The sequence below is a fragment of the Dipodomys merriami genome, unplaced genomic scaffold, assembly GCF_024711535.1.
Source record: "Dipodomys merriami isolate MVZ:Mamm:240054 unplaced genomic scaffold, mDipMer1.0.p SCAF_11, whole genome shotgun sequence".
NCBI lineage: Eukaryota > Metazoa > Chordata > Mammalia > Rodentia > Heteromyidae > Dipodomys > Dipodomys merriami.
Window position 1 is genome coordinate 43,673,580 of NW_027202382.1, and position 27,001 is coordinate 43,700,580.

The 27,001-nt window shown below is 48.5% G+C and overlaps 1 protein-coding gene across 5 annotated transcripts; it reads left to right on the plus strand.

The window, feature by feature from the left end:
- The first annotated feature begins 426 nt into the window (after positions 1 to 426).
- Phyhd1 (phytanoyl-CoA dioxygenase domain containing 1) lies at positions 427 to 26,610 on the plus strand. Of its 5 annotated transcripts, none has more exons than XM_070014798.1 (12): positions 427 to 512; positions 3,322 to 3,386; positions 14,926 to 15,084; positions 17,168 to 17,243; positions 17,395 to 17,442; positions 20,721 to 20,776; positions 20,856 to 20,918; positions 21,647 to 21,668; positions 24,347 to 24,475; positions 24,572 to 24,688; positions 25,983 to 26,109; positions 26,187 to 26,608. In XM_070014798.1, exons 2-12 carry the CDS (start codon positions 3,354 to 3,356, stop codon positions 26,230 to 26,232), a joined length of 876 nt encoding a protein of 291 aa, XP_069870899.1. In that variant the 5' UTR covers positions 427 to 512; positions 3,322 to 3,353; the 3' UTR covers positions 26,233 to 26,608. The 5 variants fall into 5 exon arrangements, with proteins under 5 accessions (XP_069870899.1, XP_069870898.1, XP_069870895.1 ...); XM_070014794.1 differs by lacking the exon at positions 427 to 512 and adding an exon at positions 4,205 to 4,350 and having other exon boundaries at positions 3,241 to 3,386; positions 26,187 to 26,605; XM_070014795.1 differs by lacking the exons at positions 427 to 512; positions 3,322 to 3,386 and adding an exon at positions 12,001 to 12,131 and having other exon boundaries at positions 26,187 to 26,605.
- The last annotated feature ends 391 nt before the right edge of the window (positions 26,611 to 27,001 follow it).

A 27,001-nucleotide genomic window follows, 5' to 3' on the forward strand; every position in this document is an offset into this window, starting at 1 on the left:
TGAGCCACAGCACCACTTCCAGTTTTCTGGTGGTTAATTGGAGATAAGAATCTCATGGACTTTCTTGCCCAGGCTAGCTTTCAACCACGATCCTCAGATCTCAACCTCCTGAGTAGCTAGGATTACAGGCATGAGCCACCAGTGCTCTGTGGTTCACTTCCACTCTTAATAGCAAGTCCCCAGCTTCTGCAGAGGTGGTTGGGAGTCATTATGGGGAAGTCTGGCCTTTCTTCCCCAGAGTCTAGTTGAAACCCAGAGGGCCTTCAGATCCTAGGTCTGCCTAATTTTTCAGAGGAGCCTAAATATCAGATGGAAATAGCAACCGGCAGGCCCATTCCAAGGAGCAGCGCTTGTGGAGCTGCTTATTCTGCTTGCTGTTCCTGGATCATAGCACCTATGCTGGGGGCGCCCTGGTGCCTTGAACACTCCTGAAAGCCCTGTACCACTCAGTACCCCTGGCCCTGGGGTAAGTGCTGGAGGAAGGTCTACACTGGCTCAAGTTCCAGGCACCGGTAAGTCCAAGATGGGAAATCCAAGATGGATGAGATGCTTCCCCCCCACCTCCCCACCCCACCCCACCCCACCTAGTAATTCCCTGAAGATTAATTATTCATGAAGATGGGCCCAAGTACCTCCCACTAAGGCCCTACCTCCACAGCCATGCGTGGTAATCCAGCTTCCCATGCTTGGACCTCAGGTACTGCACTCATGCAGTATCCTGTACATAGGAATTTTTAACAGAGGGCCCGGTACCCCAGGAACAGCCTCATGTCTCTCCTCCTGCTCCCAGGAGCTTTGTGCGGGGTCAGCACCAGCAAGAGCCTGGGTGAAGAGAAAAACCCGGCCTGTGGCCTTAGGAGACCTGGCTGCTCAGACATGGCCTCCAGCCCAGGCCTCAAGACCCGCCTCTCAGGCCTGAGCCTAGATTCCTTCTATCTTCCGCCCCCAGTCAAGGGGCTGCTGACTGGAGGCTAAACAGCTGGACTGTGGCACTTTAGAAGACCCCCCTTTTTGTACCTCCATTATGGGGGTCTTCTGGCTTGTTGGGTCTGATCCCCTTCCCCTGCCCTTCTGCCACCTCCCCCTCCCCCTCCCCTGGCCTTAGGGCCTTTGCAGCCTGTGTCTGGAACTGGTTAGCTGCTGGAAAAAACAAGGGTGAGGAAACCACCCACCCTCTTCCCAAACGCCCGTGGGAGGAACAAAGAGCAAAAGCTAAGCCACTCCAAACCCCATCCCTCCCCAACCCCTCCGGCCTTTCCCACTGTAGTGGGCTTCTCTCTAGAGACAACCACAAATTGGAAAACTAAAGGAATTTCTTTTTAATTCTTTGAACTTCCCAAATTCAAGTTCCACTTGGGAAGTTCAAAGAATTTAAAAGCCAAATCAAGCCCGATGCTAGTGGCTCAAGCCTGGTCATCCTAGCTACTCAAGAGGCTAAGGGGCTGGGAAGGTGGCTCAGTGGTAGAGTGCTTGCCCTGCATGCATAAGGCCCTGAGTTAGATTCCTCAGCACCACATAAGCAGAAAAAGCTGGAAGTGGTGCTGTGGCTCAAGTGGTAGAGTGCTAGCCTTGAGCTGAAGAGCTGAGGAACAGCATCCAGGCCCAGAGTTCAAGCCCCATGACCGACAGCAAAAAAAAAAAAAAAAAGGCTGAGCTGGGTGCCAGTGGTTCACACCTGTCATCCTAGCTACTCAGGAGGCTAAGATCTGAAGATCACAGTTCAAAGCAGCCTGAGCAGGAAAGTCCGTGAGACTCTTATCTCCAGTAAACCAGAGGTGGTGCTGTGGCTCAAGTGGTAGAGCGTTCATCTTGAGCTGAAATGCTGAGGGACAGTGCCCAGGCCTAGAGTTCAAGCCCCACAACTGATTAAAAAAAAAGGCTGAGATCTAAGGACTGAGGTTGAATGCCAGTCCAGGCAGAAAAGTCTGTGAGACTTTTATCTTCACATAACTACCAAAAGGTCAGAAGTGGATCTGTGTGGCTCAAGTGGAAGAACACCAGCCTTAAGCAGAAAAAGCCAAAGGACAGCACCTAGGCCCTGAGTTCCATCCCCAGTACTGGCACAAAGACAACAAAACCTTTCCCCCTCAGCCCCCCGCCCCCCCCAGCCATGGGTCAATCAATGGGGAGGGCCTTTCCAGAGGTGTACGCCCAGGCCCAGGTCTTTATCAGCAGTGGACAGCTCTTGTTTACTGTTTAAAGGGCATGTGCAGCATCAGAAGGGGCTAGGACTGGAGACATACCAGGTCCCATGACTCCTCCCCCAGCCTCGTCCAACCAGCCTCAGGAGCCCATTGGGCTCAGCCTCCACCTCCCCCACACACCCACACACACACACCCCATCCAGCCAGGCCCTCTGGAAGCCAGGACTGCAGGACAAAGCTGCAGCTCCCAGCTCAGTGGCCTAGAAAACACATGACTTGACTTGGGGCCAAGGCTCTTGAGAGCTCAGCAGTGTCCCCTCCTCATCCCAGAGACGCTCTGTTCCTTGGCCACTCAGAGTGTCATTTCTGGGAAAGCCACGGACCGGATTCACAGAGTCCCAGTGCTCGGGCGACTCTAACCCCCTCCCACCCTGCCAGCTGTCTTGAGATGTCCATGTTCTGGAACTGTTTCCCAGGGGCATTTTGAATCCCAGTTCCCTCTTCTTCCTAAAACTGCCCACCTCACCACCTTCCAGAATCAGAGGCTTTCAGACTGAACTGAAGAGGCCACACCTTTCTCCTCCCAGGCCCTTGTCCCTTTGCCAGGCCGAGCCGCCCAGACTCACCCATACCCACCTTGAAACAACACAGGTTCCTACCCACCCCCTTCTTGGGGCTTGAACTCAGGGCCTGGGCACTGTCTCTGAGCTCTTTTTGCTCAAGGCTAGCACCCTACCACTTGAGCCACAGCACCATTTCTGGCTTTTTCTGTGTAGGTGGTATGGAGGAATCGAACCAAGGGCTTCATGCATGCTAGGCAAGCACTCTCCCACTGAGCCACCTTCCCAGCCCCTCTAATGCTTGCTTTCCTCCCTTGGAGGTCCCATGGTATTCCAGCAGCCCAAACCGTCTTCCTCTAACTTTCCTAGAACCTCGTTGAACCACCAACCAAAAGTAGTTTGTTTCTAGAAAATCTAAAAAGAGTCATTAAATATCCTGAAGAGCTGGGGCAAGGGCTGCTCCCCGATTAGATGAGGACTGGTGCCCAGGGCAGAGCTGTGGGTGTCTGTGAGTGGGGTAGGGGTGGGACTGAATATTATCTGGGTAGGAAAGGGTTAAACCCTCTTGGACCTTCAGCCTACCACTCTTCCCCCTTCCTGAACTTTCTCCTCTCCAGTCCTGGATACCACACGCACCAGCCCAGTTGCCATGGCCTGCCTGAGCCCCTCACAGCTCCAGAAGGTAGGACACACAGGGTGGAGGCCGGAGGGTCTGGTAATGGGCGGGGGAGAGGGGCGCGCACTTCTAGTGGCCTCTGAAACTCATCCTCCTGCTGGTTTACGGAGGCCCACACCCAATAGGGGTGGGCTCCCAGGCACAAGGCCTAACTTCTACACAGCTCACAGGACCAGCACAGGGCAGAGGTGGTGTGTGTGTGTGTGTGTGTGTGTGTGTGTGTGTGTGTGTCTGTGTGTCTGTGTGTCTGTGTGTCTGTGTGTCTGTGTGTCTGTGTCTGTGTGTCTGTGTCTGTGTGTCTGTGTGTGTCTGTGTGTCTGTGTGTGTCTGTGTGTCTGTGTCTGTGTCTGTGTGTGTCTGTGTGTGTCTGTGTGTGTGTGTGAATGATCAAAACCAGAATAAAGCATCTGGATGGGCCAGTCCAGCTGGCCTCCTGGGGGAGGTGGTGAGGGTCGGGTGGGGAGGGTGTCCATCCTTCCAGGCTGACCATTAGCCCAAATACAAACGGCTTTAAAATCACCTCCAGATTCCTACCCTGAGCCAGGACTACAAGCTGTAGCCTTGCTTCCCACCAGCCCGTGTGGGTGGAAAGGGAGCTCAGTGCTAGAACACAAGCTCAAGGCCCCGGATGTAATCCACAAATACACAGGAAAACAAAATACCCCACAAAGACAGCCCTGCCCACCACAGCACCTCCGTTCCCTTTTGTTTTGTAGTGTTGTGGGTTGAACCCTGGGTCTCATACAGGCCAGGCAAACCCTGTGCCACCTGAGCCACACCTCCAGTCCCTTTTTTTGTTTTGTTTTACATTGGTTATTTTCCAGGTGAGGTCGGCCTCTACCCCAGCCAGCCTGGACGCCATGCTCCTCTGTGTGCTTCCCTGTGTCGCTGGTGTAACACGTGCAGCCTGCGCTCAGTCACTGGCTGAGAGGAGTCCCAGGAGCTTTTGTGCCCTGCCTGGCCTCAAACTGTGATTTCCTTTATCTCTGCTTCCTAATTAGATGCTAGGATTATAGGCTTGAGCTTTACTCTGGACTTGTTTTGTTGTTGTTGTTGTTTTGGTCAGTTATGGGGCTTGAACTCTGGGCCTGGGCGCTGTCCCTCAGCTCTTCAGCTCAAGGCTGGGTGCTCTACCACTTGAGCCACAGCACCACTTCCAGTTTTCTGTTGGAAATACGAGTCTCACGGCCTTTCCTGCCCAGGCTGGCTTTGAACCATAATCCTTAAATCTCAGCCTCCTGAGTAGCGAGGAAGATTATAGGTATGAGCCAACAGTGCCTGGGTGGGTTTTTGTTTTTGTTTCTGTAAGGTATATTAAATAGGTAGGTTTCATTTGGTGGCCTATGAAGAGAACACTACACGCTATTCAGGCAGGGAAAGTTTATTTTTTTATTTTGTCAGCCGTGGGGCTTGCACTCTGGGCTTGGGCGCTGTCCCTCAGCTCTTCAGCTCAAGGCTAGCGCTCTACCACTCCACTCGAGCCACAGCACCACTCCCAGCTTTCTGGTGGTTTATTGGAGATAAGAGTCTCTGCCACGCCGACCGCAGTAGAGTCTGCTTAGCATGGGAAACCATCTATCAGACCATGATAGGGGCCTCGAGACCTATCTCTGAGTTTTGGGACTTCACCGAAGTCTACCTCAGAGAATGGGGCTTTACAGAAACCTATCTCCAAGTTTTGGGACTTCACCGAAGTCTACCTCGGAGAATAGGGCTTCTAAGAGGCCTACTCCTGGGAAAAGGCTGGCAAAAACCCCTGGAAAAGATGTGTTTCTGCCTATCTTTTCCTCATAAGAGTGCCTATTAATCTTTTACTGTTTCTACAGCTCATTGTACTTACTCATTGTCAATGTTCCCATATTCAAAGCTCTTTAAGAGTGTTGACGACTCCAATATCTGATGAGTGTCTTAAAAATATGACTAACTCACCAGAGTTAAGTGCTACCCTGAAACCCCTCTTATGGAGGCTAGTAGACAAGTTATAAGTAAATATAAAAGTATTGGGGGTTTCACAAAGTCACTCCAGCAGAAGGAATTGTAAGAAATTTACAAAAAGTTGTAGGTGCGGCTAGAACAGAAAGAATGTATGGCAATTGCTGAGATAACTACTTAGGAGAAAGAACTTCCTCATTTACTAAGAGACTTGCTAAATCTAAGTCTCCTTGGTGCTTACTATTAAAGAAGGAACAGGAAAGATCTTAATGGGACAGTTAAGGCCTCTATAGAAAAAAGTAGTGGTTAATTGGTGACAATCATCGAAACCAATTGTATTTCTTAAAAATAGAGGTAAAGCTGGAAACAAGTGCCTATCAGGCGACCAGTTGGTGACCACCCAAGGACGAAGCCCTGCAGCAAGGTTGTGTAACCTTTTGCCCTTTCAGGCGACCAGCTGGTGACCGCCCAAGAATGAAGCCCTGCAGCAAGATTATGTAACCTTTTGCCCTTTCTTATGGAGACTTTTTGCTATAAAAGTTTGTTATCCTCTGCATTAAATCGCACTCAGCACTCAGCACTCAGCACTCAGCATCCACTCCTAATGTGTGTGAGTTGTCTGTTTGCCATCTCCCCGTCCTATTCCAGGTTCCTCCCCTAGGTATCCTTCGTCGTCCCGACAGAACCCGGTCCGCGGCAGGTGGCGCCCAACGTGGGGCTCAGAGCGGGGCAAGAAGCAGTTTCTTCAGTCAAGGAACCTTGGGAGGTAAGCATCTATCTCTCTCTCTCTCTCTTTTCTTTTCACCTGGAATAGTAGTCAGAAGCTCGTTGGGGTGCTGCAGGCCCCTCAGTTGTGACTGAGAAAGATAACGAGTAAGTAATGGGGAGTTCATCTTCTAAGAATAAGGATAGTTTGTCTCTATTTTAAAACATATACTCCACAGCAGCAGTGGGAGAACAAACTAATCCTTGGTTCCCGCAGGAAAAAGGAAACCATTGAAAAAGTGAATGTAACTCTAAGTTCCATAAAGACGGAACTCCTCCTTCGAGAGGAAACAAAAAACGGAAAAAGGGAACCATTGAAAAAGTGAATGTAAATCTAAGTTCCATAAAGAGGGAACTCCTCCTTTGAGAGGAAACAAAAAACGGACAGAGGGGCAACCAGCCCCTCCCCAAGAGAATAAGAAACAGTTAGATCATTTGATACAATTTTCATATTTCAGGAATGGTGAAAGCCTGCAGGTGTGGTCTTGGGGCTGGCGGAGAGTCTTGGCGGACGCGCTATAAGACTGCCAGTGGGGCCAGTGGGAGACGTCCCCTGGACCCCTGGGTGGGGCTGTCCTCGAGATCGGGTAGAGGGGGTTCGAGTCCCCCCGATTGGCCGATTCTCTCTGGTTGGAAGCCCTTCTGGACAGACTGTCTGACCAGCAGTCTGACGCGCTTGCTGTCTGTCTTGAGTGTGCGTATATGTCTTCTGTTAACTCTAATTTGAATCTTAGGCACACAGCCCTGGGGCTGGTGGATGAGGGGCTTACTGATCCCGTAGACCAGAGGAAGAGTGCGCATTTCCCACTTAATTGCCCCTTCCACCCTTTTAGAATTCCAGGAGTGCCCGGACCAGATCGCCCACCTCCCCAGAGAAAGCGTGACCAAGTGCACATACATTACCAACCCCCGTATGTGGTGTGTGTGTATGTGTGTGTAATTTTAACTTCTTTTTCTTTCTTATCTCAGTTTTATTAATTTGGACACTCCTTGTCCCAGAGATGGGGCAAGGACAAAGCAAGCTTACTCCTCTCAACCTCCTGCTCAATCATTTCAAAGAGGTAAAAGAGAGGGGGTATAATTTCAGTATAATTGAAAATCTCAGAAGAATCTAAAAAGAAAAATTCTCTAGAATAAGTAGAGGGGGTTCTAGTCCCCTGGTAAGTGGTGAGATGTCACCCCATTCACTGAGACCTAATTTTGTCTTTGTGGCCACTTGTTTGTCTTGTTTAGTGTGTGTTCGTTTTATGTTTTCTGAGGTAGGGAAGATTTGGGTGAGTGTGATAGGCTCACTCTGCAGACTCTGGATTCAGTTTGCTGAATGAGAACAGCACAGAGATTCAAAAGATTAATTAGTGAATTGCCTTGCTAGATAAGCAAGCTCTGGGAAAATGAAGCCCAGCAAAGGTACCTAGTTTAAAAGAAACACTGTCTTAAATTTTTGTTTAAAAACTTTAAATAATGTACGTACAACTGATTTTGATTTTTGCGCGCTTTAAGATCTGTATGTTTTGTGTGTGTTTGTGAACGTGTTCAAAGATAAAAAATTGTCAGCATGCTGTAACAATTGGGTGAGTTTAAATTTAAAATTCAAAAGGTTATGAGGTTTGGACATTACCAAAAAATTTTAAAAATCTTCACATTGTTTTAAATGGCTTTTTAAAAGGTTCTTTAACTTGCAAATTAGAAAATCTGGTATTTTAAAAACTAATATTTTAAAATGCATAAGACTGTTTATACTGTAATCAAGTTATCTGGCTTAACAAAAATGCATTGGCTGTTTGGGATCTAATTCCCTTCGCTTGGGGATAAATATTAGAAATTTAAATGTAAAGGTTAGTTTAACACTGTCAAAGATGTTACCAGTTCTGTCTGTCTAAAACTGTATTATTTCATTCGAGAACCAAGAGAAGAGACAGGGGGAAAAACTTAGAAGCCAACAGAAGACCTATCTTTAGGGGTAAGGGGTGAACAAGCAGAAGTGCAGTTCAGCCGGTCATGCATGGTGGGACAGGCCCTGGGAGGAGTCCACGCATGGTGAGGCAAGCTGGCACAAATGCAGTTCATCTAACCCTAAAGAGTCGGATTGAGTGTGTGCCCATTCCACAGAAGGGGCTCAGTGGCCCATCTTTGTTCTCTCTTTTCCCTGCAGATAGACACTGAAATCATGATGGCTAAAATGAATGATGTGATGATCTGATTAGTATTGCTAAAACTTTCCCTTGGATGTGTTAACATTAAAATTAGGAAGGCCTTAAAAAGAGGGTAAAAATTATTTGTATAATGTGGCTTACTTTCAATTATGTTCTACAATTAGGATGTTTTTAAAAGTTATAAAGATGTTAAATCTAGCTTTGTGGTATAGTAAAGGTGACTGTAATTCTTGCATTAAGGAAAATTGTCATTTGAGTTTAAAATTTTTAATGTGTATCTGTTTTAAAACAAGCAGCCAAGAGACAATGAGTGACACTTGGCCTCAAGATTTCAAGGGATCTTTTCAAAATGCAAATGAAAACTAAAGTACAAAATATTAAAGGTGATTAATAAGAGGTTTAAAAAAATAGGGAATGGATTTTTGGATATATAGTTTAAATGTAAAATCATTCTTGACATTGGCCTCAATGTGCAAAAAAAAAAAAAAAATAGGATTATCAAAATGATTGCTATTCTAGTTTGCTCTTATAGGTTTTTTAAGTTTCCAGCAAGCCCAAAGCAAAGCACAGAGGATTCTTACAGTTTGTCAGATGTAACTTTGACTCTTAATAAGTGTCAGGTAAGTGCATGCTTAAAAGCTACTTCTATGTTGACCACCTTGTTGCTTTTAATTGGAGTAAAATGGCCTTTTATAAGACTCAGTGATCTGCAAACTGGTTCAAAGCCAGCCCGGGCAGAAAAACGTCCCTGAGAGGCTGTCACCTCTATTCAGCCAGCAGAGTACTAGCCCTGGACTGAAGAGTCAGGGGACAGTACTCAAGCCCCAAGCTGGAGACTCACAGTGGCAGAGTACTAGCCCTGGACTGAAAAGTTAGGGGACAGCATTCAAGCCCCGAGTCTGGGACTCAAAGTGGCAGAGTGCTAGCCTTGAGCTGTAGAGCTGAGGGACAGTGCTCAGGCCCCGAGTTCAAGTCCAACAACCAGCTAAGGAAAATGCCAATGAGGCATTTATCCCAATGTAGAGAAGACACTCCTGGGACAAAAACAATGGTGGAGCATCCAGAGGCAGTAAGCCACTGCTTGGATGGCAGAAATGTCAGATCCTAGAGTCATTTGTGCGTGGCCCTTCAAAACTGATCAGAGCCGGGAGGTCATAGGAAGATAGTTTGGAAGCATGCCTAATGTTCATGACTACCTTGTAAGGGACAGGAACTTGCCAGTCCTCTGTGATAGTAAAAAGCTAATGTTATAAAATGTGGGAGATAGCTTAAATCTTAACCCCTTTATGTGCCAAAAGCTCTAATTGGCAGTAATATTGAGCTGACACCAGTAACATGAAATTCATCTTCTCAGGAAAAAGTTTGTAAACCTGAGAGTGTGTTTCTATTGATATCTGTCTAAAGGCCTGCAAAGGTAACTCAGGCATTGTGTTAGGGTCACTAGAGATCACATTCCTAAGTCATCTAAAAAGATGCTTTTTGCAAACCAGAGTGCTAAACAAGCTACACTGCTATAGCTGGAGAAAATGTCTGTGCAGTTGTCAAAAGTTAAATATTGTTCTTAATGACATCTAACCCTGATAGCCTCTTTGTAAAATAGGCTAAGGTTATAGGTTCTTGGCTAGGTAAGATCAACGCCCCTAAAGTCAGCTTGAAGAAGTTACAGAAGATTGACCTTCGCCCTTCTACCCCCATTTTAAGATCAAGGGTCCAGAGTCAGTTTTGGAAAAATGAGGCAAAATAGGTAAAATAATTTTTTAAAGGCATAAAAAATAGTGTTAACTGTTGTAGGTGTGCAAGGTGTGGAGACTGCATTTGTCAGAGATGGTTACAAGACTAAGCCTTCTGTGTCTATTTATTAAAAAAAAAAATCTGGTTAGTAAAAAAAAAAAAAAAAAAGTTATTTTGGTAAATTGTCCTGGGCTATTGTCTAAATGTTCTTAGAAACCAACGGAGTCACGGCCTGCCAAGCCTATGTATTACTTGCATCCTTAACCAGTCTGTGTAGGAATTTGGAGCCACTGAGAGACCCAGCTGTTGCGGTTGCTGCTGCTGTTGCTGCATACCTTAATGGGTAAAGTTCAACGACGGCCTGACAGTCAACCGGAGATACTCCTGCTTGATTCCATCACCTGAATCTGCTTCCTGGTTGAAAGCTGCTAAATCTAAGATCTTGTGGGACATTCTTTTGGGTGATATCCAGAAACCCTCTCTTCCCACAGTGGATATTGGGGACAAGGATATCACTGGCTTGCTTGTTTTAGGCACTTCAGTGCATAGTGACTGAAAATCCACTCTAGGGTCACAGCCTAGTTTGACTCTGATATGGTAATAACCTGAGTGTGTTATCAATAGAGGTAATACTCTTAGCCTTAAAATCTAGCAAGCTTCTGCATCATGGTGGTGCCTTAAGGCTGTTCTAAGATAAAGGTTCCGCAAGCCAAAGGAAAATTGGGCAGTTTTAAACTACAGCCACAAAGATGGTCAAGAGATTGTAAAGAAAGAAGAAAGTAAAAAAAAAGCCTTGGAAAGAGAATTGGGGAAATTTGAAAAGTAAGGATTGTCTTTAAGACAAACCTCAGAAAGTTTAAGTATGTCAGAAAGTTTAAGTATGTCGCAAATGGTATGAGTATGTCTTAAAATTGGAGCTTACAAGTACAGCTGGTATAAAATTGATACACGGAGTCAGGACTGGTGAAAAAAAAAAAAAAAAAAAAAAAAGGGGCAAATGCCACGCCGACCGCAGTAGAGTCTGCTTAGCATGGGAAACCATCTATCAGACCATGATAGGGGCCTCGAGACCTATCTCTGAGTTTTGGGACTTCACCGAAGTCTACCTCAGAGAATGGGGCTTTACAGAAACCTATCTCCAAGTTTTGGGACTTCACCGAAGTCTACCTCGGAGAATAGGGCTTCTAAGAGGCCTACTCCTGGGAAAAGGCTGGCAAAAACCCCTGGAAAAGATGTGTTTCTGCCTATCTTTTCCTCATAAGAGTGCCTATTAATCTTTTACTGTTTCTACAGCTCATTGTACTTACTCATTGTCAATGTTCCCATATTCAAAGCTCTTTAAGAGTGTTGACGACTCCAATATCTGATGAGTGTCTTAAAAATATGACTAACTCACCAGAGTTAAGTGCTACCCTGAAACCCCTCTTATGGAGGCTAGTAGACAAGTTATAAGTAAATATAAAAGTATTGGGGGTTTCACAAAGTCACTCCAGCAGAAGGAATTGTAAGAAATTTACAAAAAGTTGTAGGTGCGGCTAGAACAGAAAGAATGTATGGCAATTGCTGAGATAACTACTTAGGAGAAAGAACTTCCTCATTTACTAAGAGACTTGCTAAATCTAAGTCTCCTTGGTGCTTACTATTAAAGAAGGAACAGGAAAGATCTTAATGGGACAGTTAAGGCCTCTATAGAAAAAAGTAGTGGTTAATTGGTGACAATCATCGAAACCAATTGTATTTCTTAAAAATAGAGGTAAAGCTGGAAACAAGTGCCTATCAGGCGACCAGTTGGTGACCACCCAAGGACGAAGCCCTGCAGCAAGGTTGTGTAACCTTTTGCCCTTTCAGGCGACCAGCTGGTGACCGCCCAAGAATGAAGCCCTGCAGCAAGATTATGTAACCTTTTGCCCTTTCTTATGGAGACTTTTTGCTATAAAAGTTTGTTATCCTCTGCATTAAATCGCACTCAGCACTCAGCACTCAGCATCCACTCCTAATGTGTGTGAGTTGTCTGTTTGCCATCTCCCCGTCCTATTCCAGGTTCCTCCCCTAGGTATCCTTCGTCGTCCCGACAGAACCCGGTCCGCGGCAAGTCTCACGGACTTTCCTGCCTGGGCTGACTTTGAACCGTGATCCTCAGATCTCAGCCTCCTGAAAGCTAGGATTACAGGTGTGAGCCACTGACGCCTGGCTGGAAAAGAAGTTTATTTACCAAACTGCTGTCCCTGCCATGCGTGGTGGAGAAGCAAGGCTGAAAAGGAAAAGGGGTGACTCACCCCAGGCCAGGACTTATCTAGGCCAGGGACAGGAAGGGGTGTGGCCAGGTGGGGGAAAGGTGTAGCCACACTGGATCCGGACCTGACCTGAGGGTCTGGGACCCTCTTAAGGTCAGATGGGAGGCGTGTAACCAGAGGTGGCCTAGGATGTAACCTAGCAGGAGGGGAAGGTGACTGCTTCCAGGTCAGCCAGTTACCTAGGTAACAGATACTGGGCAGAAACTTAGCCAAGAGGGAGGGAGGTGTCCCTGTGCAGACCTAACAGTTTGTATTTCATTTTTTCTGACAGTTTGTATTTAATTTTTATTATTATAAAGTGTATTAGGAAGACCCGCTACTCAGGCAGGCAAGCCCACCTAGTCGTCCAGAGTGACAAGAGTCCACCGCAACAAAGTTGTTAATAAAGAAGCAACTTTATTGAGAAGGTTCCTACACTGACCGGCCAGGGCCGCAGCACAGGCTCGGGAGCTGACACTGCGAACCTGAGTGCCCCCAATCTTTGGTTTTTAAAGGCGAAATCCATGAGGTTGAGCCTGGTCACATGTAGGTGACCAAAAGGGGTCATACCAGACCACACACAGGTAGCCAATAGGCGAAGTTTACTATAAGCATGTACAAAAGGCAGGATTTAACGTAAGCACAAGGTGTCACCATTTGGAGCCAGATTACAACCTGTTTTATGTGTCAGTCCTTAAGTGAACAATCAAGGTGGGTTAGGTTGTTAAGGGGAGGGGGACCTAGAGGCATTCTTTCCATTCCAGGAACTGGGCTGGTTGGAGCCAAGGTCTAGTTAACCTTGTTTAAAGGTTTTTTCTAAAATCCCTAAAACAAAGGCAAAGCCTGGAAAGAAGCTGTACCAGCTCAAGTCTCCTCTCAGGGCCTACTTCTGTTTTTTTTGTTTTTTTTTTGGGGGGTCCGGGTCGTGGGGCCTGAACTCTGGGCCTGGGCGCTGTCCCTCAGCTCTTCAGCTCAAGGCTAGTGCTCTACTACTTGAGCCACAGGGCCACTTCCGGCTTTTTTCTTTTTGCTTATGTGGTGCTGAGGAATGGAACCCAGAGCCACCTTCCCAGCCCCAGTGCCTACTTCTAAAGATGATGTGCAAACAGGTTTGTAGTTAACCTAAATCAGTTAAAGAGTATATTTCTTTCTTTCTTTCTTTTTTTTTTTTTTTTTGTTGTTGTTGGTCATGGGGCTTGAACTCTAGGCCTGGGCACTGTCCCTCAGCTCTTCAGCTCAAGGCGAGCGCTCTACCTCTTGAGCTACAGCACCACTTCCGGTTTTCTAGTGGTTTATTGGAGATAAGAGTTTCTCAGACTTTTCTGCCCAGGCTGGCTTTGAACTGTGATCCTCAGATCTCAGCCTCCTGAGTAGCTAGGATTACAGGCATGAGCCACCGGTGCCAGGTTTACATTTCTTTTTGAACAGTGTCACCTCTTCCCTTGCTCTGTTTTTTTGTTTTGGAGTCAGGATCTCATTTCCGTTGCCTGCACTGGCCTTATACTCATTTATCTTCCTGCCTCTGCTTCCCAAATACTTGGGATTAGAGGCATGCACTACTACACCTGGCCCTTCAGCCATTGGCCCTGTTTTCTAGAGGCACCTGTGGTTAGCCCTTCTTGATAGTCTAAGAGTCAAGAGAGGAGACTAGCATTCCTCCTGTTGTTTATTTATTTATTTATCTATCACCAGTCCTGAGGCTTGAACTCAGCCTGATTACCGTCACTGAGCTTTTTTTGCTCAAGGCTAGCACTCTACCACTTCACAGAATCACTTCTGGCTCTTTCTAGGTGGTACTGAGGAATTGAACCCAGGTCTTCACACACGCTAGATAAACACTCTACCACTAAGCCACCTTCCTAGCCTTCTTTTTTTTTTTTTTTTGTCGGTCATGGGGCCTGAACTGTGAGCCTGGGTGCTGTCCCTCAGCTCTTCAGCTCAAGGCTAGTGCTCTACCACTTGAGCCACAGCATCATTTCCAGCTTTTTCTGCTTATGTGGTGCTGAGGAATCAAACTCAGAGCCTCATGCATGCGAGACAAGCACTCTACCACTGAGCCACCTTCCCAGCTCCCCAAGCTTCTTATTTACTAAGTGTAAGGCCAAACTATCTTCCAGGTTTCTGGGCTTTTCCTGAATTCTGCTGTTATTTACCAGATTTTAGTGACCCGATATTTAACTTGTTTATTATTTCATTCTTTAATTTGGGTCTTTATCTCTGGAATTTTCCTTTAATAACTAACCTGGAGTTTCTTTCCACAAAGACAGCCAGTCAGGCCTTGGTTGCTCAAGCCTGTAATCCTAGCTACTCAGGAGGCTGAGATCTGAAGATCACGATTCAAAGCCATCCTGGGCAGGAAAGTCGGTGAGCCTCTTATCTCCAATAAACCACCAGAAAACCAGAAGGGACCCTGTGGCTCAAGAGGTAGAGTGCTAGCCTTGAACTGAAGAGCTGAGGGACAGTACCCAGGCCCTGAGTTCAAGCTCCACAACTACCACCACCACCGAAAAGAGGTTCTGCCTTAAATGTTTTGCCCTACTTTTAATAATCAATCACTTTGTTCTATCTCTGATTGCGCATCTTACACAATGACTGGGATACGGGGGATTCACCTTCAAGCTGCTTCCCAGTTGGGGGGTCAAATGCTGGTCCTAAGGTGGCGGGAAGCCTGAGCCTCGCCCCTGCCCTCAGTTCCAGGAGAATGGGTTCCTGGTGCTGGAAGGGTTCGTGTCTGCAGAAGAGTGCATGGCCATGCAACAGAGGATCAGCGAGATCGTGGCAGAGATGGATGTCCCTCCCCACTGCCGCACTGAGTTTTCTACGCAGGAGGAGGAGCAGCTTCGGGCCCAGGTAGGTGCCTTGGGCAGGTAAAGTAAGAGGTGTGTGTGTGTGTGTGTGTGTGTGTGTGTGTGTGTGTGTGTGTGTGTGTGTGTGTGTGTGTGTGTGTGTGTGTGTGTGTGTGGTCTCTGGGCAGGTAAGGTGTGTGTGTGTGTGTGTGTGTGTGTGTGTGTGTGTAGTCTCCTGAGTAGCTGGGATTATAGGCATGAACCATCACTGCCTGGCTTTCTTTGGATCTAGGATGGGATCTCGAGCCCCAGCCTTGCACCCTACCAGGAACTTGTATGCATTCCTCCTTAGCTCCCCACTCTTAACTTACAAGGGAACCATTATTATTGTTAATAATTTTTTGTCTGTTGTGGGGCCTGAACTCTGGGCCTGGGTGCTGTCCCTCAGCTCTTCAACTCAAGGCTAGCACTCTACCACTTGAGCCACAGTGCCACTTCTGGCTTTTTCTGCTTATGTGGTACTGAGGAATCAAACCCAGAGCCTCATGTGTGCAAGGCAAGCACTCTACCACTGAGCCACCTTCCCAGCCCCAAGGGAGCCATTATTGTTCCCATTTGACAGGCAGAGAAAGTGAGACTTGGGCCACTTTCCTTAATGACATAATAATTTGTATTATTCAGGATTTAAATTTAAGTCTGAGCTGGGTGCTGGTGGCTCACGCCTGTAATCCTAGCTACTCAGGAGGCTGAGATCTGAGGATTGTGGTTCAAAGCCAGCCCATGCAGGAAAGTCTGTGAGACTCTTATCTCCAATAAAAACACTAGAAAACTGGAAGTGTCGCTGTGGCTCAAGTGATAGAGCGCTAGCCTTGAGCTGAAGAGCGCAGGGACAGCACACAAGCCCAGAGTTCAAGCCCCACAACCAACCAAAAAAATAAATAAAATTTTAAAAATAAAATAAAATAAATTTAACTCTGTCAAAAACCAAGTGATGCTGGGCACCAGTCAGAAAACTGGAAGTGGTGCTGTGGCTCAAGTGGTATAGCACTTACCTTGAGCTTAAGAGGTGAGGGACAGCGCCCAGGCCCAGAGTTCAATCCCCATGACCAACTTAAAAACCCCAAACAAACCAAGTAATGCTGTGCCTTCTGGCACAGAGGGCCGAGTGAACCTGGTGGTTCTTTTCAGGCTACATGTAGGAACTCCAGGTGTTTCCTGAAACTCAGCACAGTTAAAAATGGAGAGGTGAAAGTGGCACTGTGGTTCAGATGGTAGAGAGCTTGCCTTGAGCTGAAGAGCTCTGGTGCGGCTCCCAGGCCCAGAGTTCAAGCCCCAAAACAGACAAAAATAAATAAATAAGTAAGTGGAGAGGTGATTCTCTCACTTATCCAATTCTCCTAGTCATAGTCTGGATTTCAGAATAAACTGTGTCCAAGCCCTGGGGTCACTCACACTGACACTGAAACTCTGCTGTCCTCTGGTGGCCAAAAGGGAGAATTACAACTTTAAAAGCCTCACTTATAGGAAATAGGAAGATGGAGATGATGGAGTCTTTCTTTTCTTTTTTCCTGGTATGTTGTAGGGCTTGAACTCAGGGCCTAGGCTCTGTCCCTGAGCTATTTTTGCTCAAGGCGAGCGCTCTATCGCTTGAGCCACAGCGACACTTCCAGTTTTCTAGTGTTTTTTATTCGAGATAAGAGTCTCATAGACTTTCCTGCCTGGGCTGGCTTTGAACCACAATCCTCTTGCACTACACAGCACCACTTCTGGTTTTCTGGTGGTTCATTGGAGGTAAGAGACTCGTGGGGACTTTTCAGCCTAGGCTGTCTTCAAACTGTAATCCTCAGGTCTCAGCCTCTTGAGTGCCTGACTTTTATTTTCAACTTGTGGTGATTTGGTCTACATGCAGCACCATCCTAAACTGGGATGCATCTGTAATTAGATTTTTCCAAGAAATTTCCTAGCTGCAAGCAGTGCTTCCAGAACTTGGGGTTTCTGTCCACCACCAGTGCCTCACCGCACATGTTTAGGAAGCTTCTGGGGTTTGGAGCCCTGGGGGAGGCAGCACCTGAGTCTGTTCCCCTCTGCCAGACTCAGCTCTGACCGCCAGATCCTCTCTGTAGTCCCTTTTGGGTCTCCTTCCGCAGGGCAGCACGGACTATTTCTTGAGCAGCGGTGACAAGATTCGTTTCTTCTTTGAGAAAGGCGTTTTTGACAAGAAAGGTTTGTTGCTGGGATCCTAGACACAGGAGTGAGTGGCTGTAATGCGGCAGAATTTGGTGTTCCGCCTCCAGGGCTGGGAGAGCGCTGAGCCCAGCTGCCTAGTGGACACCAGACTCCAATTCTTCAGCCTTCATCTCTTCTTGTGTCACAGGCAACTTCGTGGTCCCTCCAGAGAAAGCTGTCAACAAAATTGGCCATGGTGAGCAGGGTCCTGGGGTGCGGTAAAGAAAGTGGCCTGAGGAGACTGAGGATCAAAGTGGAGGGGTTGGAATGTGGCATTTCTGGCTGCAGCTGCCGTCTCCCCGTAGTTTTCTTTTTCTTTCTTTCTTTCTTTCTTTCTTTCTTTCTTTCTTTCTTTCTTTCTTTCTTTCTTTCTTTCTTCCTTCCTTCCTTCCTTCCTTCTTTTCTTCCTTCCTTCCTTCCTTCCTTCCTACCTTCCTTCCTTCCTTCCTTCCTTTCTTCCTTTCTTTCTTTCTTTCTTTCTTTCTTTCTTTCTTCCTTCCTTTCTTTCTTTCTTTCTTTCTTTCTTTCTTTCTTTCTTTCTTTCTTTCTTTCTTTCTTTCTTTTCTTTCTTTCTCTCATTTTCACCATAGTTTTCATCTTCTGATGCTAATCCAGTAGTTACTAACCCAGTGCTGGGAGGTGTGCTCCCTTGGAGTGCTCCCCACAGATAGGCCAAAGCCAACTGCACCACTCTATTGCCTGGCTTGGATGAGCAAGAGGGGCTCCTGGATCCAGCTGCTTCATGGAGCATACTGCCATGTTGCTCCCTGAGGTTTGAACTCAGGGCCTGGGTGCTATCCTTTAGCTTTTTTTTTTTTTTTGTCAGTCATGGGGCTTGAACTCTGAGCGCCGTCCCTCAGCTCTTCAGTTCAAGGCTAGTGCTCTACCACTTGAGCTACAGCACCACTTCCATTTTTCTGGTGGTTTATTATTGGAGATAAGAGTTTCATGGCCTATTCTATCATGGCCTGGGCTGGCTTTGAACCACGATCCTTAGATCTCAGCCTCCTGAGTAGCTAGGATTCCAGGCATGAGCCACCAGCGCCCAGCTTGTCTTTTAGCTTTTTAATTAAAGCTAGTTCTCTACCACTTGAGCCAGAGCACCACTTCTGGTTTTCTGGTGGTTAATTGGAGATAAGAGTCTCCTGGAGGCGGGGGGGGGGGGGGGGGGGGGGGGGAAGGGGGTATGATTGGGTGGGGGGGAGGGGGGAGGCTGGGAAGGGAGGTGAAGGGTAAACAAAGGAGGAGGCTGCAATGCTTGGTAAGAAATGTATGCATTATCCTGCCCATGTAATTGTAACCCCTCTGTACAGTATGTTCTCAAAAAAAAAAAAAAAAAAAAAAAAAGAGTCTCCTGGAGCCGGGTGTCAGTGGCTCATGCCTGGAATCCTAGCTATTCAGAGGCTGAGATCTGAGGATCATGGTTCAAATCCAGGCTGGGTAGGAAAGTCCCTGAAACTCTTATCTCCAAGAAACAACCAAAAGTGGCGCTGTGGCTCAAGTGGTAGAGAGCTCACTTCGAGCTGAATAGCTCAGGGACAGTGCCCAGGCTGAGTTCAAGCCCCACAACCAACAATAACAACAACTACTACTATAACAACAAGAGTCTCATGGAATTTCCTGCATGTGCTGGCTTTGAACCGCAATCCTTGGATCTGAGCCTCTTAAGAAGGTAGCGAGGATTACAGGCGTGAGCCACCAGTGCCTGGCTGCAGGGCTTTTCTTCTCCCCATTTTACAGAGGAGACTGAGGCTTGCAGGAGAGAAATGGTCCCTCTCGGTGCACACAGAGGAAAGGGGTACTCTGAGGTTCTTCTGGAGGGGTCTCTCCCTCTGTGAGGGAGGGAGTCCTCAGTCCTCTGCGATGGACAGGGATTCAGGACTGGAGGACTGAGGTTCCAGATGTCCAGAAAATCAAAAATAGGGTCATGGGTGGGATGGGGCTGGGGTGGGGTGAAGGCATCATGGACCCATGACTTGATCATACACAAGCATGGCTGGGTGCTAGCCCGTGGCTCACACCTATAACCCAACTACTCAGGAGGCTGAGATCTGAGGATCACAGTTCAAAGCCTGCTGGGGCAGACAAATCTGAGATTCTTTTTTTTTTTTTGTCAGTCATTGGTCTTGAACTCTGGGCCTGGGCACTGTCCCTCAGCTCTTTAGCTCAAGGATAGCACTCGACCACTTGAGCCACAGCACCACTTCCAGTTTTCTGATGGCTTATTAAAGATAAGAGTCTCTCCTGGGCTGGAAAGATGGCTCAGTGGTAGAGCGCTTGCCTTGCATGCCTGAGGCCCTGGGTTCCATTCCCCAGCACCACATAAGCAAAAAGAAAAAAGCCCCGGAAGTGGCGCTGTGGCTCAAGTGGTAGAGTGCTAGCCTTGAGCTGAAGAGCTGAGGGACAGCGCCCAGGCCCAGAGTTCAGGCCCAATGACTGGACCCCCCCCCCCCAAAAAAAAAAAAGAGTCTCTTCCTGGGCTGGCTTTGAACCTTGTTTTTTTTTTTTGGTCAGTCGTGGGACTTGAACTCTGGGCCTGGGCAATGTCCCTCAGCTCTTCAGCTCAAGGCGAGCGCTCTACCACTTGAGCTACAACGCCATTTCCGGTTTTCTGGTGGTTTATTGGAGGTAGGAGTCTCACGGTCTCTCCTGCCCGGGCTGGCTTTGAACCTTGATCCTCAGATCTCAGTCTCCTGAATCGCTAGGATTACCGGCATGAGCCATTGGCACCCAGCTGAGAGAGTCTTTTTTTTTTTTGGGGGGGGTGGTCCTGGGCCTGAACTCTGGGCCTGGGCGCTGTCCCTCAGCTCTTCAGCTCAAGGCTAGCGCTCTACCACTTGAGCCACAGCGCCACTTCTGGCTTTTTTCATTTTGCTTATGTGGTGCTGAGGAATTGAACCCAGGGCCTCATGCATGCAAGGCAAGCGCTCTACCACTGAGCCACCTTCCCAGCCCATAAACATATCTTTTTTTTTTTTTTTTTTTTTTGTCAGTCATGGGGCCTGAACTCTGGGCCTGGGCGCTGTCCCTCAGCTCTTTAGTTCAAGGCTAGTGCTGTACCACTTGAGCCACAGCACCACTTCCGGCTTTTTCTGCTTATGTGGTGCTGAAGAATCGAACCCAGGGCCTCAGGCATGCAAGGCAAGCGCTCTACCACTGAGCCACCTTCCCAGCCCCCTCCACAAGATTCTTATCACCAATTAATTACTCAGAAAAAGCCTGAAGTAGAGCTGTGGCTGAAGTGGTAGAATGGTAGCCTTAAGCAAAATGAAGCTCAGGAGCACACCCAGGCCCTGAGCTCAGGCCCCAGGACTGGCAAAAATAAACAAGCATAAAATAAATGAACAAGCAGAAAGCTTAATGCACCCTGCATAAGGACCACATGGTGGGGAGGCCTGAGTGGTCTCTGGGGGTGGGCGGGTACCTGTGGGCCAAGGTTGTCCGACCGTTCATCAGCCCACCTCGGTCCTGCAGCTCTCCACGCCCACGACCCTGTCTTCAGGAGTGTCACCCACTCCCCCAAGGTTCAGGTGAGCAGAGGTGGGGACAGGAACAGAAGGGTGGGCTGATGGGGTGGGCCGGCGGCAGTGTAACCCTGTCACCTTCCAGGCCTTGGCCAGAAGCTTGGGCCTCCAGATGCCCGTGGTCGTGCAGAGCATGTACATCTTTAAGGTAAGCCCCACATCCACCCCAGGCCTCAGTTTCCCCTCTGGAAGATGGACAGACTGCTCATACAGGCTCAGGGGCCTGGTGCTGGTTAAAATTTGATGGTAGATTGCTGGGCACTGGTGGCTCACGCCTGTAATCCTACCTATTCAGGAGGCTGAGATCTGAGGATCGCAGTTCAAAGCCAGCCCAGGCAGGAAAGTCCTTGAGAGTCTTATCTTCAATAAACCACTCAGAAAAAACAGAAGTGGTGCTGTGGCTCAAGTGGTAGAGCACTCGACTTGAGCTGAAGAGTTGAGGAACAGTGCCAAGGTCCAGAGTTCAAGCCCCATGACCGATGAAAGAAGAGAGAGAAAGAAAGAAAAGAAAGGGAGAGAGAAAGGAAGAAAGAAAGAAAAGAAAGAGAAAGAAAGCCAGATCCTGGGGAAAGGTGTCTCTGATTGTGACTTCTAGCCCTCATTAGCTTTTGCTTGGAGATTTGTTGGGCAGTGCCTGCTGCCTTCTGTGTAGTCTGCCCCTTCCTGCAGACAGGGAGGTTTTCTCTGCATTCCTCCTGGGCTGGCACACAGGAAGTGCTCAGGAGCTGGGTATTGGCATGGAACAAGAGTGGCAGCATCCTGCAGCACTCAGATCCAGCCCTGCTCTTCCCAGACTCCTCTCCTTTCCTCCCTGCTCCAGCCCTCTTCCCGTACCCCTCCCCTTCTCCATCCTCAACAAGCCCTTCTCTCTTGCAGCAACCTCACTTTGGCGGCGAAGGTGAGCTGGGAGCAGGCCTTGAGCCCCCAGAAAAGGTGGTGAGATTGGAGTGGTCAGGATGCAGGGGGGTGCCGTCCTCCATCCCCACCAGGGTCAGTGGGAGAATGGGAGGGAGTCCTGGAGCCCTTTGGCCCTTGGGCCCGAACTCTGACTGCAGCACTAAGCTGGTTAAAAGTAGATTCCTTAGAGCTGCTGATGCACGCCCATAGTCCTAGGGACTTGGGAGTATGTGATTGGGAGGATCCACATCCAGGCCTGCCTGGGCAGAAGTGTTTTACCTCAGTGGAAGGAAAGTAGGACTGGTTGAAAGAGGATCGGACACAATCCATCCCAGGGGACCACGCAGAGGCAGGCAGGCACAGGAGAAAGATGATTGTAAGGTTTATTAGAGGAGCTGTATTTCCCCCAAGAGGGAGCACATGGCCTCTGTCACCATCCAGGTAGCAGGAGGGTCTGGGGGATAGGAGGTGAGGTGGATGGGGAGTTCAGGTGGGTTTTGGGTGGAGAGGAGGGGCCAGCTGCATGGAGGGAACTCCAGGAATGGGAGGGGGTCCCAGGTCTGGGCGGAGCTGAGGACCAAAGGTGAGCATAACCCTTAATGATGAGCAAAGAAAGTAGGAATGGTGGCATGTATTTGTTAATTTGTTATTCCAGCTGCTATAGGAAGCATACAATTAGGAGGATCATTGTACAGCCACACACTGGGAGGGAAGTAAGACCCTACCTCAAAAATAACCAGTAACAGGGCCAGGAAGGTGGCTCTGTGGTACAGTGCTGGCCTCTCATGCATAAGGCTCTGGATTCCATTCCTCAACAGCACATAAGCAGAAAAAAGCCGGAAGTAGCGTTGTGTGAGACCTGAGTTCAAAGAGAGACAGAGAGGCAGAGGCATTTCCATTCCTAAGATCTTAAGCCCATGGATCTGGTCTGGACAGGACTGGGAATTTGTATTTTTGGCAGTACTGGAATTTGGACTCAGAGCCCTGCACTTGCTAAGCAGGTGCTTCCACTTGAGCATACCGGCTCTTTCTGCTTTTGTTATTTTATATGTAGGGCTGGGAATGTGGCTTAGTTGTAGAGTGCTTGCCTTGCGTGCATGAAGCCCTAGGTTTGACTCTTCAGCTCCACAGAAACAGAAAAAGCTGGAAGTGGCGCTGAGCTGAAGAGCTGAGGGACAGTGCCCAGGCCCAGAGTTCAAGCCCCATGACCAACAACAACAACAAAAAAAAGCCGGGCGCTGGTGGCTCACACCTGTAATCCTAGCTACTCAGGAGGCTGAGATCTGAGGATCGCGGTTCAAAGCCAGCCCGGGCAAGAAAGACCGCGAGACTCCTATCTCCAATAAACCACCAGAAAACCGGAAGTGGCGCTGTAGCTCAAGTGGTAGAGCACTTGCCTTGAGCTGAAGAGCTGAGGGACATTGCCCAGGCCCAGAGTTCAAGCCCCACGACCAACAAAAAAAAAAAAAAAAAAATCAGTTATTATTTACATGTGGAAGGTTGTTGTTGTTGTTTGTTTTTTGTTTTTGTGGATACTGAGACTTGAACTCTGGGCCTGGGTACTTTCCTGAGCTTTTTTTGCTCAAGGTGAGTGCTCTACCACTTGAGCCACAAGGCCATTTTCTGGTGGTTAATTGAAGATAGGAGTCTCATGGACTTTTCTTGCTGGGGCTGGCTTTGAACCACAATCCTCAGATCTCAGCCTCCTGAGTAGCTAGGATTACAGGTGTAAGCCACTGGCGCCTGGCCACTTTCTGCTTTTTTTGAGTAGTTTTTTGATGAAAAGTCTCACAGACACTTTTTTTTGCCTGGGCTGGCTTTAAACCATCATCCTCACATCTCCGCCTCCTCAGTAGCTAGGATTACAGGGATGAGCCACCAGCTCATGGGGAAGTTTTTAAAAAGGGGGTGCTTAGTCATAATTACACCCCTTCTTTGAACTATCTTCTCAATCTTTTAGATTCTCTCCCCTGACTACTGGGGCTTGAACCCAGGGACTTGCTAGAGCAGCACTCTACTTCTTGAGCTGTAATTCTAGTCCTTTTTTTTTTTTGTCTCTCTCTCTCTTTTTTTTTTAGTCAGTATTGGGGCTTGAACTCAGGGCCTAGGTGCTGTCCCTGAGCTTTTTCACTTAAGGCTAGGGCTCTAGCCCTTTGGGCCATAGCTACACTTCCAGTTTTCTGGTGGCTAATTAGAGATAAGTGTCTCAAGAGGACTTTACTCCCTAGGTTGGCTTCAAACCTCAATTCTCAGATCTCAGCCTCCTGAGTACAGGCGTGAGCCACCAGCCCCTGGCTAGAAGTGGGACTTGAACTCTGTGTCTGGGCGCTGTCCCTCAGCCCTTCAGCTCAAGGCTAGCACTCTACTGCTTGAGCCACAGTGTCACTCCTGACTTTTTTTCTGTTTATGTGGTGCTGAGGAATCGAACCCAGTGCCTCATGCATGCAAGGTAAGCACTCTACCACTGAGCCACCTTCCCAGCCCCTAGAAGTGGAGATTTTTTTTTTAAAGAGGTGAAGTCTCTTACTTTTGGCTCAGAACTCCAGTGGCAGAAAATGTAGTGAAGTTCTAACTGGTGTGGGGAAGGCATTCCCTGAGGCTCTGAGAGAGAAGTCTTTTGAGGTGAGATGGCATAGGGCAAAGGGCCAGGTTCCTCACCACCAGGCGGGTCTGCCTCAGTCTCCCCTCACCAGGATGCCACCTTCCTGTACACGGAGCCCCTGGGCCGGGTGCTGGGCATGTGGATCGCAGTGGAGGACGCCACACTGACCAATGGCTGCCTCTGGTTCATCCCTGGCTCCCACACCAGTGAGGACTCTTGTCCCTCCCTCCCACCCGTAGTCCCCAGGAAGAGGGTCTTGGTGAAGAGAGACAGAGGAGCTAATGGGCCATCTTGGCTTACAGAAGGAGTGTCGAGAAGGATGATCCGGGCCCCTGCTGGCTCAGCACCTGGCACCCGCTTCCTGGGGTCGGAGCCTGCCCAGGATGACAGCCTCTTTGTGCCCACACCAGTGCAGAGAGGTAGGCTGGGACATAGAGCATTTGGGAGGCAAATGGCTATGCCCCAAATCTGTGCTTACTCCACCACATGGTTACGTAAGAGGCTCCCTCGACGCCTCAGGGAGAAAGGTCAGGTGCTGGCCGCTCACCACCCCCCATCGTCATCCTAGCTATGCGAATTAATTATCTCTAATCTCCAAAAAGACCGAAGTCTAACCGTGGCTCGTCTAGTAGTGTGCTAGAGAAAGCTCAGGTTCAGCACCCAGGTCCTGAGTTTAAGCCCCAAGATTGGCACGTGTGCAGGCACACACATACACACACACACACACACACACACACACACACACACACACACACACACACACACACACACACACACACACACACACACACAAAATAAGGTGGGGCCAGGTGCTGGTGGCTCACACCTGTTCAGGAGGTTGAGATGTGAGGATCGAGGTTCAAAGCCAACCCAGGCAGGAAAGTGTGAGACTCATATCTCCAATTAACCACCAGAAAACCTGAAGTGGCGCTGTGGCTTAACTGGTAGAGTGCTAGCCTTGAGCTGAAGAGCTAAGGGACAGTGCCCAGGCCCAGAGTTGAGTCCCCACGACTGACAAAAAAGAGAAAAATAGATAAATAAAAATAAATGTGGGGCTGATGGAGCACTCAGAGCTCAGGAGCCAGTGAGGTTACCAGCAAGTCCTCCCAGATCAAGCAGGGCTACAGTACAGAGAGGCCTTTTGTTGTTGGTGGTGGTGGTGATTAGGTCTTAAACTCAAGGCCTCAGGCTCTCATTAGGCTTTTCCTTGTATTGCCACACTCAAGGCTAACACTCTCCTATTTTAGCCATATCTCTACTTCTGACTTTTTTTGTTGTTGTTATTGGTCATGGGGCTTGAACTAGGGCCTGGGTGCTGTCCCTGAGCTTTTTTCTCAAGGCTAGGGCTCTCTACCACTTTGAGCCACAGTGCCACATCTGGTTTTCTGGTGGTTCATTGGAGATAAGAGTCTCATGGATTTTCCTGCCCTGGCGGGCTCTGAACCATGATCCTGATATCTCAGCCTCCTGAGTAGCTAGGATGACAGGCAAGGCATGAGTCACTAGTGCCTGGTAAGTAGTAGAGGGGATTCGATCCCAGGGAAACCCTGACCAAAACAGCACAGCCTCAGACCCTGGAGCAGGCCTCAGGCTCCAGAACCTCCAGAGGTGGGATTGAACACCGGTAGGAGGGCAAACTCCCTACCTACTCTGGAAGGAGGGTGGCTGGGCCTTAGGGCTGGTGTCTTCCTGATTGCCTCCAATCTCTACCAGGGGCTCTGGTCCTGATTCACGGGGAAGTGGTTCACAAGAGTGAGCAGAACCTCTCTGCCTGCTCTCGTCAGGCCTACACATTCCATCTCATGGAGGCCGCAGGCACGGTCTGGAGCCCAGAGAACTGGTAGGTGGCAGGGCAAGATTTCTCCAAAGGAGGCTTGGGAACTGGAGCAGTGATGTGGGCTTCTCCATTCTCTGCAGGCTCCAGCCCACAGCTGACCTGGCCTTTCCTCCACTTTATACCTGATGGCCTTCAAGGGCTGGACCAGCCCCTCTTCTGTGAAGCCACGCTCCCAAAGGCTGCACCATTCCCCGCCCCCCAGCCATGCCCCACAGCAATGTAGCCAGCAAGTGAGAGGCCCAAGGGACTGGACAGCAGCCCCTGTTGGGTGGCTGGAGCTTCCCCAAGATACTGGTCTCCCTGCCACTCTTCTGCCCAACATAGCCTCCTCCTTGACGTGGATTTTCAGATGTAAAATGGTTCTGGTCCATTCTCCTCTTGGGTAGAACTATGGCCATGATAGATAGAATGCTGAATAAAAACAAGTTTCCACTGTAGCAGCTTCTTCATCCATTCTCCTTTCCCAAGAAACCTGTTCTACGGATAGGACCCACTAAGACCCATCCCAAGCCAGGTGCTGGTTGTTCACAACTGTTAGCTTCTAGGAGGCTGAGATCTGAGGAACAAGGTTTGAACCCAGCCAGGGTAGGAAAGTCTGTGAGACTCTTATCTCCAGTTAATCACAGAAAAAAGCCGGAAGTGGCGCTGTGGCTCAAGCGGTAGAGTGCCAACCTTGTATCAGCACTAACTAAAGTAAGTGGGCACTAATCGTGGGCACTCTTCATGAGCTTTAGCAGCTTCATCTCACTGAATCCTCACAGGGTGTTTACAGATAAAGATTCTGAACAAAGGAAAGTAGCAGGGAGCCTGTGGCTCACACCTGTAACCCTAGCTACACCTGAGGCTGAGATGGGGGGGGGGGGGGAGGTTTTGAAGCCAGCTGAAGCAGAAAAGT

Excerpts from the sequence above, each read along its gene's own strand:
- Phyhd1 (XM_070014798.1), top strand. The coding sequence starts at position 3,354 with ATGGCCTGCCTGAGCCCCTCACAGCTCCAGAAG. Across the intron at positions 17,244-17,394 it reads AGGCGTTTTTGACAAGAAAG|GCAACTTCGTGGTCCCTCCA; the intron begins GTTTGTTGCTGG and ends CTTGTGTCACAG. Across the intron at positions 20,919-21,646 it reads AGAGCATGTACATCTTTAAG|CAACCTCACTTTGGCGGCGA; the intron begins GTAAGCCCCACA and ends TCTCTCTTGCAG.